This window comes from Sturnira hondurensis, unplaced genomic scaffold (assembly GCF_014824575.4).
Source record: "Sturnira hondurensis isolate 20B ecotype Veracruz unplaced genomic scaffold, ASM1482457v3 Scaffold0021354, whole genome shotgun sequence".
Classification (NCBI taxonomy): Eukaryota; Metazoa; Chordata; class Mammalia; order Chiroptera; family Phyllostomidae; genus Sturnira; species Sturnira hondurensis.
Window position 1 is genome coordinate 31346147 of NW_028093985.1, and position 14420 is coordinate 31360566.

The following is a 14420-nucleotide window of genomic DNA, read 5'->3' on the forward strand; positions in this document are numbered from 1 at the left end:
ACCAAAGACAAAGGCAATGTTACTGCTTTCAGGGCACAGTTCTGCTGGAGAAAGACAGATGGCTAAGAAAGCAAACAGAACAATACCAGTTCATAATGAGTGTTGCAAAAATAATAAAAGATGGTGATGTGACCAAATAATGACTAGGAGAAGAAAACCACTGTAGCAGGCAGAGTGAGAGAAGACTTCCATGAGGACATGGTATTCAAGCTAAGATCTGTTGAAAAAAAGTTAACCTTCCCAGGAACTTAGAAAAGTGTACCCAGCATATGGGGATGGAAAATGAAAGTCTTAGGACCCAGAATACCATGGTAGTGTAGAGAAGCAGGAGGAAGAACAAAATAGCTGGAACGTAAAATATCTGGTCTGGCGGGGGGTGGGGTGCGATTCGTGGGACAACATGATGTCATGTAGGCCTGCCTGTTAGGGAGACACACTAAATGATCATAGCCTAGGCCACAGGTAAAAGTTTGAAATTGTTTTTTGGTGTAATAAGAAGCTAACAGAGCATTTTAAATAAAGAAGAGAGCTGACTCACTTGACTCCTTGGTGTAAAATGGACTGTAGGGAGTATATGAGAAACAGAAAAAAACTTTTAGCCTTTTGCAGTAATCTAGGAGCTAAGTGATTGCTTGAGTTTGGAAAGTATGCAGTAAAGAAGCAACCATGCTCAGAGAGAGGGGTTCATCTTGATCCAATTATGGCCATCTAAGAAGTTCTGAAACCTGAGGATGACAAGTGATGTTTCTTTTTACTATTATTCTCTCATATATATATATATAGCATTTAGCATTTTCTAACTCTCACTTCTATTTTTCTCATTTTTTCTGCACAGATATTGCGTATTTTTATGTAGTTAAATCTTTTAATCATGTCTTCTTTGATTTATGATCTATCTGTTTTGTTACTGGAACTCCTTCCTGATTGAAAGTTTTATTTTTCCATTCATAGATAAACCTGAATGAAAAAATACTTGGGTCCCACTTTCTTCACATCATAATATAACACTGAAATAAATCATTACAAATTCAAAGTTAACAACACAAAAATCTTCCAAGAAACTTAAAAAGTTAATTATAAACCATATTGAAAATATGTCTGTTATATATTTAAAATATGTTACCATAGGAACATGGCAGTAAGCAAATACATGAGAGACAATCACAAAGTGGGGAGGTGGAAAAAGAGAACCAAAGCAATTATCTTCAAATATTTAAAGATCTTCCATGTGGGGAATGGAGCACACTGTGTCAGATTGCCTCCAACCGGCAAAGCTGAAGCCAAATTCTGGGATATATCGAAAGACAGATTTCATTTTAATGTAAGGGAGAATCTCTCACAGTGTCCAAAAGTGGAATAGGACCTGTTCCGGGAGATCGGGAGTTCTGTGTCTCTATGATGCTTAAGCAGGATGTGGTTGTGAACCCTTTACAGATGATCTAAAAGAGATTGTGCATTGGATGAAAAGTACATTATCAACAATATTTTTACTATTCTGTATTTCTTATATGAGACACCAAATTAGTGTCTTTTGATTTCTGAGAGAACATATCATGTCTAAGTTTCATTTTTACAACAGAGATTCCAGATAATCAAGCTTGTTCAAAATCTACCATTTTACCACTCTGAAAACCAAAGTAGGAACACAGTAGGCATTTTGGATATAGTGTACCACACAAAGCTGTTTCCCTTTTTGTAAAGTTATATAAAAATTATCTTCTATAAATACTGACTGGCTGGATACATAAAAATTGGAAACATCAATTAAGAGAAGTATTTTTATGTATGAGGACAACATTTTACTACTTTGTTTAACAGCTAAATTTATAGGCTAGGTTTTCTTAAACTATAATATCATAAGTGGTTTAGTAACACAGATTCCTGAACTCCACTTTTAAGATTTTTATCCAAACTACTAGAATAAGGCCTAGTAATATCCATTGAAAATAAGGACCCATCCACGATACAGATATTTTTGCAGAATAATGACTGTCAGAGATTTTCTCAAAGTCATCTTTTTTACACTATTCAATGTGCAAATGATACTTTTGAAAATTTTCATTTGATAGGTCAACTAACCTAGGTAGTTCAGCATAATGAGTTAGCTATTAGAATGGACTCTGAAGCCAAACTGCTGTGCCAAGTCTTAGGTGTATCATTTACTAACTATATTTCCTTGGACAGATAAACTCTTTTTGTGTCAGTTTAATCATCTACAAACCTGGGACAATGTGGATATCTATAGTCTAGTCTTGTTTTAATAATTAATGAGTTAAGTGATGTATGTTAAGTACTTAGAATAGTGCCTGATGCATAGTATGAGCTCAATCAATGTTACCTATTATTATTCTTTACAACCTATCATACAAAATGCTTCTCAAAAATAAACCAGGCAGTGAAAGACAAATACCATATGACCTCACCTATAAGTGGAACCTGATCAACAAAACAAAAAAATGAGAAAAATAGAACCAGATACATGGAAATAAAGAACAAACTGGCCATGACCAGAGGGGAGCAGGATAATTGGGGAAAAAAGGGGAAGGGGCAAGCAAAGAGGATGCATGGGCGTGGACAATGGTGGGGATTGACTGTGGGATTGAGTGGGGGGAAGAGCAGGGGAGAACAATGGGGAAAAAGGTAGGACAACTATAACTGAACAACAATAAACAGAACAGCATTTCGACAGGAATCAGGTGAAAATAAATTAATTTGTAATCACTTTTCTCATATTTTTCCACCTTAAATTATCTTTTCTGGGGACTATGCTGTAAAAATTTGTTTCTAATAAAGATTTACTCAGGCATTTGAGCTTATTCAAACTAGCCTATAGCACAACCCCATTGGGAGGTGAATTAAGCTGCTTGGGTTGCATAATAATATACAATACCATAGACCAGGGGTCTTAAACAACAGAAATGTATCTATTGTCTCACTGTTCTGGATGTTGGAATGTCCAGGGTCGAGGTGCCAGCTGATTCTGTTTATGGTGGACATTGTCTTCTTGGCTTGTAAATGGCTGCCTTCCTACTGTGTCCTCACATGGTAGAGAGCATGAGCTCTCTGGTGCATCTTTAATTATAAGGACACTAATTATTTCACATCAGGGCCCCTCAGCCATGACTCTATTGAATTACTTCCTTTTAGGCCCTATTTCCAAATACAGTCACATTGGGTTTATGGTTTCAACATACGGATTTAGGGAAAGGACACAACTTAGTGCATAGAAGCAGGTATACAGAATGGTCCTCCATAAAACACCTAACTGGAGTCAGACACCTTGGCTTTTCAACCAACTGTTAAATACACAGTTGGTATTTATAAGCATATATAGAAATTTCTATTTCACCAAAACACCAAAATCAGCAATTCAGTCGCAGAAAAGACAGCTCACTAGTGAATTAATAGACATCTGACTCTATGAAAACCTTATCTGCCACAAAATCTCAGAATGAAAAAGGCACAGGCTAAATAGTCATTCATTCCTGTAGATTCTTAAGTTCTGCTCCCATGTCAGATTAGGTCTCCAGGAAATTATCTTCATGGAAATTATTACTTTAGTTTCCTGTACATTTTCTTCAAAAAATTATTGTTTGAATTGTTTCTTTATATTAAACTTTTTATATAAAATGGTCCATAAGAATGCTATTTGACTTTTTCATAAAGAGGCTATTGATACCATTTCTAAATGTTTTTAGTGTCATCTCTTTATATGTAAATGAAATAGGATCTTCAGAACACAAAGTGTACATAGAAATAAGTATTATAAAAATTCTTCCTCACTGATATTTACTCATTATTACAACAGTGTTAACAATGACATTAATGATTGTAGTACCTATTAACATTCATTGGACTGTCCTATGCACAAAGTTCTATGACAAGTGTTCATATGTTTCCACATTTTACTCACAAAAGGTCCTACAATCTGAATAGTGTTCTTATCATGATTGTCAGGTAAAGAATTCAAGTCAGCTAGTTTAAATAATTTGACCTAGGATCCCAAGATACAAGTGACAGAATTAAAATACAAGTCCATGTAACACCAGAACCAGTTCTTTCACTCCAATCTATGTACTTAAAGGATAAAATTATGAGAAATAAATTATTTTCAATTAAATAAAGCAGCAGCTTTGGGTTCTTTATATCACTTTCTCAAAAACAGACCAATGCTCTTCAGTAATTTTGTTGACAAGACCTGCAGAAATGGTGCTCCTTTTTGGAGTAATCCATTTCCTATGGACTTGTAGAATGAGAGGTCATTATCAACAATCATTTTCCCCATGTAGAAAATCAATCAGGGATGCTACAAAGATTCAGGTTATAATGAGTCACATCAACACCATTTTTAACCCTGTCCTTTGACTGGTGAAATATTTGACTACATTGTACAGTCATGTAAAGTAATGGCTTTTTATGGAAGTGACTAATACAAGAAAGCCAAAAATCCAATACAAACATGAGACAGAGACCAGACATTCATGTCCAGAGGAAGTACATTCCCTGGTTCTGACAGATAAAAAAAAAACTGTAGAATTTTCTCACATTCATGAGATGTCTTTACCAAACAGCCATCAAATGGTCAACCTACTTTAGACATTTCCCACAAAAAAATCACAGATGCTGGAAGTTTTGAGGATGCTAGAATACTCAGAATCATTCTGAGACAAATGCCACTATTATTTATGACTTGTACAAGACATTTAGTGTCACTGAAACTGTATTGACTTTTGACTGTGGAGGAGTCCATTTTGATGTCTATCCTCATTATTGCAGATCAAATCTTTAAAGGTATTCCAGAGCTAGAAACATCTGTTTGTCTGTTGGGTTGAGAAAACATTAACAAATACTGGTTAAGTATTTCATTGCTGAGTTCAAGTGAAAACATAAGAAGGACATCAGGGAAAGCAAAAGAGTCATCCATCTGCACAGCTTGTGAATGCACCAAGGACTTGTCTGTCCGGCACTCAGTCTGTTAGGGATAGCCTCCTACCTCTCTATTATAGTGCCATTTGAAAGAATAAAATATTGATACCATGTGATCTGTAGAGAAGCTTTTTGATCCATGATATTATCTCGTGATTGGTACAAGAAGATTCAGAAGTTCCTACAGGACTTCTTTATTTAATAAGTAACTAAACAAAAGTATCAAACTTCACCAAGACCATTGTTTATAGTACAGATCTCCAGATAGCTATCTCACCTAGGGACACATGAAAATAATCCGAATTTGTTGTTTCTTGGATGACATGCTTTTCCTTTGATATTAAATTCAATAATACTAAGTAGAAACAAGTGTGCTTGTTCAGATGTATAAAGATGAGAAAACAATGACCAATGATGACTATATACTAGGCAAGTTCAAGGACACAGATAGCTCTTTATAATGTGTAGTGTTGCTCAGAGGGCAGAAAACTCACATAAATACCTATAGAATTCTCAATAGGTCTTCCATTGACACAGAAAGAATTATAGGGTAAGAGAACAATATTTGAGATAGGAAAATTTGGAGTGTGTTATCTAGGACGCTGAGCAATGTAAAACTAGATAATAAGTAGAAAAGACAAAAATCTCTTCTAAGAATTTGACCAAACTCTGTGCCCATACCATCAAAATAAAGTCTTCAGAAAGATAAGAAACTTCTAAGAAAGATAAACAACAAACAAATACAATGAAATAATCACTCCCCAGAAGAAAAATTCAGATTGTTTAGGAATCTGAAAAATTTGAACATCCACAGAACAATGCAACCCTATCATCATGCGATTATGCCAGAGTTCAGGGGTCATGGCAAGAGTGTGCCCAGTGGGCTTCTGGGAATAAAGACCATCCCCACTGAGAAACACCTTCTGAACCCATCAGAGTTAAAGAAGACAGAGAGAAAGAATTCTATACAACTAGACAAAAAAGTTGAAGATCTAAAATTAGTAGATCAATCTGTTTAGTGACAGTTCAAAAATTATAAGTTGAACTGCTATATAAGATTTCTGACCATTGTGAATACCTAAGAGTGTGAACAGCAAAATAGGTGACTACCTCTTCACTTTATCGACACGATAAACCAGAGACTAAAGATCTGCTTAAAATTGTCATGAGTAAGAAATATAAATAAAATCATCTTGAAAAGTGGGAAAAGGCCAAGCAAGTTGCACTCAGAAATGATAAATTCCAACTCACTGATTAAACCAAAAGTATATTGAAAGTAATTTTAAAACAGTGAGCAAGTTTTTGAGAATAAAATTAATATCTATTAGGTCTTATTATTTAAAATTATATTCAAACATAATAACTGAACTATGGTCTTGAGAAAAGAAATTACCTTCCCTCCCTTGATACTTTCAAAATCTTGAAATTATATTTTAAATTCAGTGATTTGTTTAATTACTTTGATTAATTGACCATTTACTATGTGCTAAATACGGTGCTATATACTTGGTTAAATACAAACACAATTATATTTGATTCTGCAGTCTGAATTATCTAATAATTTAATGGAAGTGAGAGTCATATGCATAACAGACCATAATAACACCAACTACAGTGATATTCATTAAGAAAAGTTCTAGTCAATGTAAAAGGACAATTTTGAGTTTATATTGTCCATGTACTTCCATTTTAAAAATAAAAGTTATTTCATTTTTATAGCCCCATAAACAACAGTAGCAAATGACCTTTAGTCTTGAGACATGGCGTGAGTGTATTCTGATAGAGAATGAGATGCCATATCTGAGGAATGGACTAAATCATTTGAGATATTGAGGAGAAATTTTGTGGGTGGGACAAGAACAAGAGAAACAGTAGATGCCTAGAGAAAATGGAGAAGATGAAATATGAGAAATCCCTATGTGAAAATGATAAAACAAACACATACATTTCATAAGGTTTCCCAAGGTCATCCTTTGTTTTCAAGGAATGTAATTTGAATCCTAAATCAATTGACTGTATTTTATATTTCATTTTTTAAAATTACTGATTAAAATTTTCTATGGTATAAAATATTATTCCTAAATTTGCAAAAGGCCTACTGGATTTAAAATTATTTCCAACTTTAAAATGTTGACTTTTTGTGAAAGGCTCGTTACTAAATGTAGATGAGGACATTTTAAAAACATTTCTCATCAAGTTGAAAAATAATTAACTTACAATTATCTGACATTTTTGAAGAGAAGTAGTCCAAAAGACCTAAAATACTTGTATTCCTCAATTCTGGCTGTTCTTCTGATTTGCCCAAGAGTAAAGTATCTCTTTGTGAACTTTTACAGTCACAGAAACCAACAAGAGCAGTTTTTCGCAAATTAGAAATGGCCACGTACAAGCAGGCTTCTGCAAGTGTTGTTACGTATGTATAGACTACATTCCAAGCCCAGGAAAAATCATCTGCTTTGCATTTTTCTTTCTGAAATGAGAAAATAACTGTTAGATAATACACACATACCCTGTCATAACAAGAAATGTATATAATGTGTTTATAAGAAATATCTTCAAATTTTATAGACTTGTTAAAAGACAATCAAATGTACTCGTTTAAAAAAAGATTTGTTTTGTGTAAATGTACCTCAGTTGTGGGAGTGGCTAGGTAGGGGTGAGAAATGAGGAAAAAGGTGGGACAACTGTAACTGAACAACAGTAAAACAAAAGAAAGAAGAAAAAAAATTCTGAAGTGTACTTATTAAAAACTAGATTTTACATGGGTTTAACATTAATTGTAATAACTGTGAATAATTACTATAGAAACAAACTCAATGTTTGACAATGAATAATTAAACTATCAATATTAAAATGTAAATATTAATAAAATATAATAATAAAAGTGTTTTATGATATATTTTAAAAACTTAAAAAAGGAAACTAAAACGTATGTGACTATATGACTCAAGTGTGTTATAAAATTTAAAGTACCTCTTATGTATGTTTGTGTGTAGGTATGTAGATACATATTTCTATAGCTCTATCTCTATCAATAAATCTACACTAAGATATATGATAAATAAGCATTTACTTTTATGCTTAATTAAAATAATTATAAAGTTAGGCTCCTTAGGCCCTGACTAGTATGGCTCAGCTGGATGGGCATTGTCCCTCAAGACAAAAGGTCACTGGTTCAGTTCCAGGTCAGGGTGCAATTCCTAGTTGGGGTGCTTTTGAAAGGCAACCTATTGATGTTTCTCTCCCTCCTTTCCCCTCTCTCTAAAAATAAGTAAATAAAATCTTTTTTTAGAGTAATGTTCATTATAAGCCTTAATGTGGTATACAATTTAAGTACTGACAAAAAGATTTTGCTTCTATTCAGTTCGTTTGCCCACCAAAATTAACAGTACAATATACTGTTACCTGATTCTGAACAGTCATAATGCTTAAAAGAAAATCTTTCATTAGGTCCATTAAAGTTCTCAAGCAGTCCATGTTTAATTTGGCAGCCTCCCCAAGGACCAGCAAAGCCAGTACTGAATTCATCCTGAAAATTTTATTAATAAAACACAGAGATTTTAATGTAAAATATTAATAGTTTTTAATGAAAAAAAGTAATTAGCCAGAAGATATGAGTACCCTGAACTACCAGATGCATCACTTTCGATAATGACTACTATGACTTCACAAACATAAAGTTCAGCTACAGATAAATTATAATTATAAAAAAGAGGAGTATTGGGTAACACTGGTTATCATAAAAGTTTACAGAAAACAGCTACATTTTAGTAAGAGATTTGAATTCAGAATAGCGTTCTGACAAAATTCTGAGAGTAATAAATTTAAAAAATAATTGGATTCTATCAAGGGTTCAGGTTGTAAACACTGTCCTCAAAATCTCATTATAGGTTTTTATTTTTAAATTTTGTAACTGATTCCAAGGAGTAAATTTCAAAAGAGTGTTTCTTTTCAGAAGAAAGAACAAATAAAAAAAGTTCTTCATATACACACCAAGAGTTCAGCATTATTTCATTCTATAAAGAGTTTAATTTTTCAAAATGAAATTTATATTTCACATTGAATACATAATACTGTCAAGATTTATTTAGTAAATATGCAATAACTGGGAAATTGCATAAGAAGTTATTAGACATTAATGTATATATGTTCCGACAGTTTCAGAAAATTATACATTTAGTGCCATTTTTAACCAACTGGAAAAGATACAGTTTGAAAGAGAACTGCTAAGAATGCGAATGTAAAAACTGCCTCTGCCTAGAGCTGCATGTTGCTTTGATTTATAGGCCATTAATAAGTTAAAGTTAGTACATTTACAACTATATTTCAATTTCGCAGTTGTGATATTTCAGATCAGTAAATCAAGTTCATCATTATTTTTAAAAGGAAACACCTCTAACTATTGCAAAAAGATACAATTCTTTACACCAGTTCTTTAATTCTGCATTTTGAATGGAACTTATAGATCTTAATGTGTTTCACAGAAATTATCCCATTTGATCTAAACCACAAATTTTGATACATTTCAAGACCTTTTAAAATATATTTTTTAATATTTGAAAATTGAGACACAAGTAGATCTGAACTTTTGTCCAGTTTATGTTTTAAGAAGTCTTCTGCCACCTATGGCTATTTCCTGTTTTTCAATTTTGCTTTTTCCAACTGTATTTATTTAAGTGTGTCCATATTTAACCTTAGTATTCCAGTGTTGTTTATTGCCTATCTAATATTATTTGACTCCTTTTTCCTTTCAAAACTAAACCTCAATTTTATGCAAGATGGCAAAGTGCTCAGTTAGTGTTGCCCTTCAAGAAGGAAATGTTCTGTATCTTAATCGGAGCAGTGATTACACAGGTGTATGCATTTGCCAAAGGTCATAGATCTGTATACATAAATGTGTGCGTCTTATTGTATGTAAATTGTAGGTCATTAAATTTAATTTAAAAATAATTCCTCAACTCCCTTGAAGCTTGATATAGCCATATGTACAGATTTGTTCAATGAGATATTAATGGACTTGCATTATGAAAGACTTCCAGGTAAGCTATTATTTTTCTGATTAAGAAAAAAGATTAAATTTAGATAAGAGGTGTTTTTTCCTTCTTTGCTTGGAGTATATACTGGACAACAGAAGATAGAGCACCTAGCAGGTGTAGCTCGGTGGATTGAGCACGGGCCTGTGAAGCAAAGGGTCACAGATTCGATTCCCAGTCAGGGCACATGCCTGGGTTGCAGGCCAAGTTCCCAGTAGGGGACACATGAGAGGCAACCACACAATGATGTTTTTCTCCCTTTCTTTCTCCTTCCCTTCCCCTCTCTCTAAAAATAAATAAATAAAATACTAAAAAAAGAAGAAGATAGAGCAGCTATCTTGCAAGCCACATACCAAGGATGGAAGAAGAGGAAGCCAGAAGGAGCTTGGTTCTTGGGCCTTTGAGCATCTACACCAGTGACGCACTGCTTTTCTACACAATAAATAAAGCCGTGTTTGATCATGCAGTCTCAGTCAGGTGACTGTTAACATGCACAAGAACTGAATCCTAACTGATACTCTGAACACGATGTTTGTAAGTATAAACTTTAGAGTCAGAAAAATTAAAGAGAAAACCTTAGCTTCAACACTAATTAGATATATGACGATTAGGTAGATGAGGTAGGGCAATTTATGTCCCCTACCCTCAGTCTTAATCTACTCATCTTTAAATGAAATAAAGCAACACCTACTTTTCAGAGGCTATTGTGAGATTTAAGGGAAATATCCATGTTAAAATGGCTGGGCTCAAAATGTTGAACTGAACTAAATTAAAAATGCCATTCAAAGGATATGAATTCCATAACTTTCTTTCAGGACATCATTCTGAGTGCTCATCATCTGTGCTAAGGTCAAATAAAGAAGAAGAGAGTCTCAGAGTTCACAAAAACTTCTTTGTTCCTGAACACACATTATAATCATAAGGTTTACGCTCTTCTGTTCTAAGTCTGGAAAATTGTAACTAAGTAGAGGCACTCTCACTGAAATATGAATTGAAAAAGATCCATCAGTGTCAGCCACCTGCAGTAGAAAAATGCTTCAACAGAAACACACTATTTTCAATCAATTCTGCTAAATGTAAAATTTCCTATAAGTGAAAATGATTTTGCCAAAAATAGAAGCATCGACACCTATAAATTGGAGTTTGTTAAAGATCAAAACTGAAAATCAATGCACATAAGAAAGAAGAATTCAAATTAGATTAGGTTTAGGTTAGAAATTTAAACAGAGCACTTCTTTGTGAACTTCAAGTCTTGATTATTAATACACTGGCTTGGTTTTATCATGAAATTAAATGCCACAAAATTAAACAAAGTAATTTTTAAATCGTATGGATTCCCACATTTTTTAAGTTAAAAGAAAACTGGGGTAGAGGTTTATTGGCTTGTCTAAAATAGCACAGTTGTTTTTATTTGGTTAATTGATTACTTATTACCTGATTGATTTTACTTTTTAGCTGTTTTTACTTTTAACATTAATGTGAATCACTTTAGAAAGCTGAACAGTACAAGATCCTAAGTTGTAGTTCAACCAGCCTGACTCCAGTCCAGTGTTCTCTTCCCAGGAGAACGAATTAGCTAAGATATACTAACCTGGGGTTTCATTAAAAATTGATCTCTCTCTCTCTCTCTCTCTCTCTCTCTCCGTACAACCTTATAAAAAGGTTCAGAAAGTCTGCATCAAAACAGTTCTCTAGAGTTCTCCTTACTCCCTTACATGTTCTTTCAATAACCAAATTATAATTTTAAAAGATGGAATTAAATATCTCCAAGTTGGAAACCCCACACAGGGTTATTTCAGCCGTTTGATAGATACTTCAGAAAATATTGATGTTGTCAAAAATCCATAAAACCCTGAAGACTAAGAATGAAAGAGAGGTCACTTGTTTTCTCAATACAGCCCCTTTCTTCCCACTATCAAAGCTTTTCATTGTTGTTTCTTCTTCCAGGGCTTGATTAAAGATGCTGAAGAATCCTGTAAAACTATCTTCTGTTTTCTGTAAGAAATCATTTTCAGAAGTATGATCTGAAGGGTAGCAATTTATAGGAAATTTCCATATACCATAAGATTGGTGGAACTGAATTAAGAACAGAAATAAGGAACATTCACATTCTACTTCATAAAACATAGCAGCCTTCTTTACCCCGAAGTTTAAAAAATGAAAGAAAAAAAAGATCTCTACTGTTCACCCTATTATTTATAGAATCAGAAAAAGTGCCTTTACTTTGGGGTATCGACTTTTTAAGGAGCCAGAGTATTACTTCTTTGCTTCATTATTATCTCTTCATACTTAATCAGAGATGACGACTTCCAGATGGCTGAAAGTGTAGAAAGCACTGCTTGTGGGTGAGCATGTGTAGGAGAGGGGATGGAAAGGAAGAGGCGTGCTATAAGGGGATACTGACGTCTACTTCTCCCAAAGGTAAAATATCATATAGTGCAGAGGACACAGGAAGGTTCCCTGATGAGATTGCATGTTGAGTGTTGTAGCTTTTAACAATGCTGTTTGCTGGAAACCCAAACCTCTGATTTAAAAGTATCAAGTTTTAATAGATTTCTCCTAGATCTGAGCTAAGTAAAATGGAAAATGGAGGAATATGCTCGCCATGAGACCACTGAGAAATATATTATAGCAAAGGCTAAAGAGAATATCAGGCTGAATACTCAGAGAGGATCATACTTCTGAAAATGATTTCTTACAGAAACCAGAAGATAGTTTTACAGGATTCTTCAGCATCTTTAATCAAGCCCTGGAAGAAGAAACAACAATGAAAAGCTTTGATAGTGAGAAGAAAGGTGCTGTATCGAAAAAACAAGAGATTGCAACAAAACTAAAATTACAAAAGTATAATTTAATTCCATAATTGAGGAAGTTAATTGCAAAACTAACACTTGGAAGGGAGCAAATCTGAAAAATTCTTCCATAATTTAGAGAAAGACAATTGCATTTAAAGCTAGCAAACTGAGACCCATTACTATCTAATGCCTGTTGAAACAACCAAAGAAACATAAAATCAAGAAAAACATTCTTAGTACCACAGTAAAAAAATAAATAAAAAAGAAAGGAAAAGGGAAACAAAACAACTTTAAGGATTTTACAGTTATGAGGAAAACAGGAGTCAATTGATAGAAACCTTCCCAATGTCAATAAGCCCAAAATTTAATTTAAAATTGAATGCAGGAATCTATGGCATTTTCACCATAATGTAGGAAAAACACTAAGCATAGACAGAGAGGAGTTAGAAAACATGTGTGAATGATGAGTAACCAAAGGAAGGCCTTCAGAAAATGTAAGCCAGTAGCTACAGCATTTGTGCACAGCTACACATAGTAAGGATTTCTCTCCAATCGAAGTGGAGGATTTACTACAGAAGCTTCCTAATAAAGTCAGTGAGACAGGAGAGGGCGCCATCTACTTTCCTCTTGGCTACCAGATCACAAAGATAATTGTGATTGAAATTTCTGGATTGAAAATATAACTTTAAAAAGAGGTAGATTGACTTTGAATAGCTCATCATAGCTTTAAGTTAGAAAACAACAATGCAAGGTGTAGAGATACAAAAAGAAAATTTTAAAAAGCTCTGAGCACAGAAGCCTATCTCTGGAAAAAAATGAATACACTAAACTTTTTAGGTAAAAAATAAATGGTGACAAATGCTACACTAAGCCAAGGGTTGTATGTAATCAAGGGCTCACCTAACAAAATAAGTCACCTGTGTTCACACTAGAAATTCACTCTAGCCAACCAAGAAACGAATAGTCCTTAGTAACTTAAGAGTGGAAAATCCTACCATTAAGTGGCTGACAGTAAGTGGAAAAATAGATCATATTAATAAATCAACATAAATTTATAAATATAAGCCATACATAATTATTTATAACTATAAATATCTCTCTATATATAATCCTTAAAGAATTGTATATATAATTCTTGAAGAAGATGGACTATTTTAAATAACGATTTAACCAAAATGCTATCAGGACCTCAAATTTAGATTAACAGGCAAGAAAGGGGAGGATTAGCATAAATAAATTAGTCTCAGTCTTAATTGCACATGGAAAGAAGGACGCTCGGAATTTTATTCTAGATTTTGAGTATTTGCAAAAACTAGTTTGAAGGATACATTTATTTTGCCATTGTCTGACATTTGATACGCAGAAGGGATGGACTATAGGAAAAGCTCATCTTTAGCATGGCTGCTAAAAGGGTTCTTTCTCCGGCTTACAGAATGTCACTGTTGGAGCCCCACGGAGCGGAATGAAGGGGCGGAGTGTCAGCGGGCAATGAGGCAATGAGGCAATGACTGCTGTCTCATCAGAGAAGGCACAGGTGGGCCACTGACTGTTTTCTTTCCTTCAGACCTACAGGCACTTGTATGTGTTGGGGGTAATTAATTACAGTAGCTGGATCTTTCCGTCTTTGTTTTTGCTCTTCTTTTTTTTCTGCCCTCACCCAAAGATA

At 33.8% G+C, this 14420-nt stretch overlaps 1 protein-coding gene across 7 annotated transcripts in view; it reads right to left on the reverse strand.

The window, feature by feature from the left end:
* TMEM232 (transmembrane protein 232) overlaps positions 1-14420 on the reverse strand; it is a 195012-nt gene that overhangs the window by 127625 nt on the left and 52967 nt on the right. For all 7 annotated transcript variants that reach the window (XM_037032314.1, XM_037032311.1, XM_037032308.1 and 4 more), the window contains 2 exons: positions 8332-8455; positions 7144-7396 (listed from right to left, as the gene is read on the reverse strand). In XM_037032314.1, coding sequence (XP_036888209.1) covers positions 7144-7396; positions 8332-8455 — 377 coding nt within the window. The remainder of the gene's footprint in view (positions 1-7143; positions 7397-8331; positions 8456-14420) is intronic.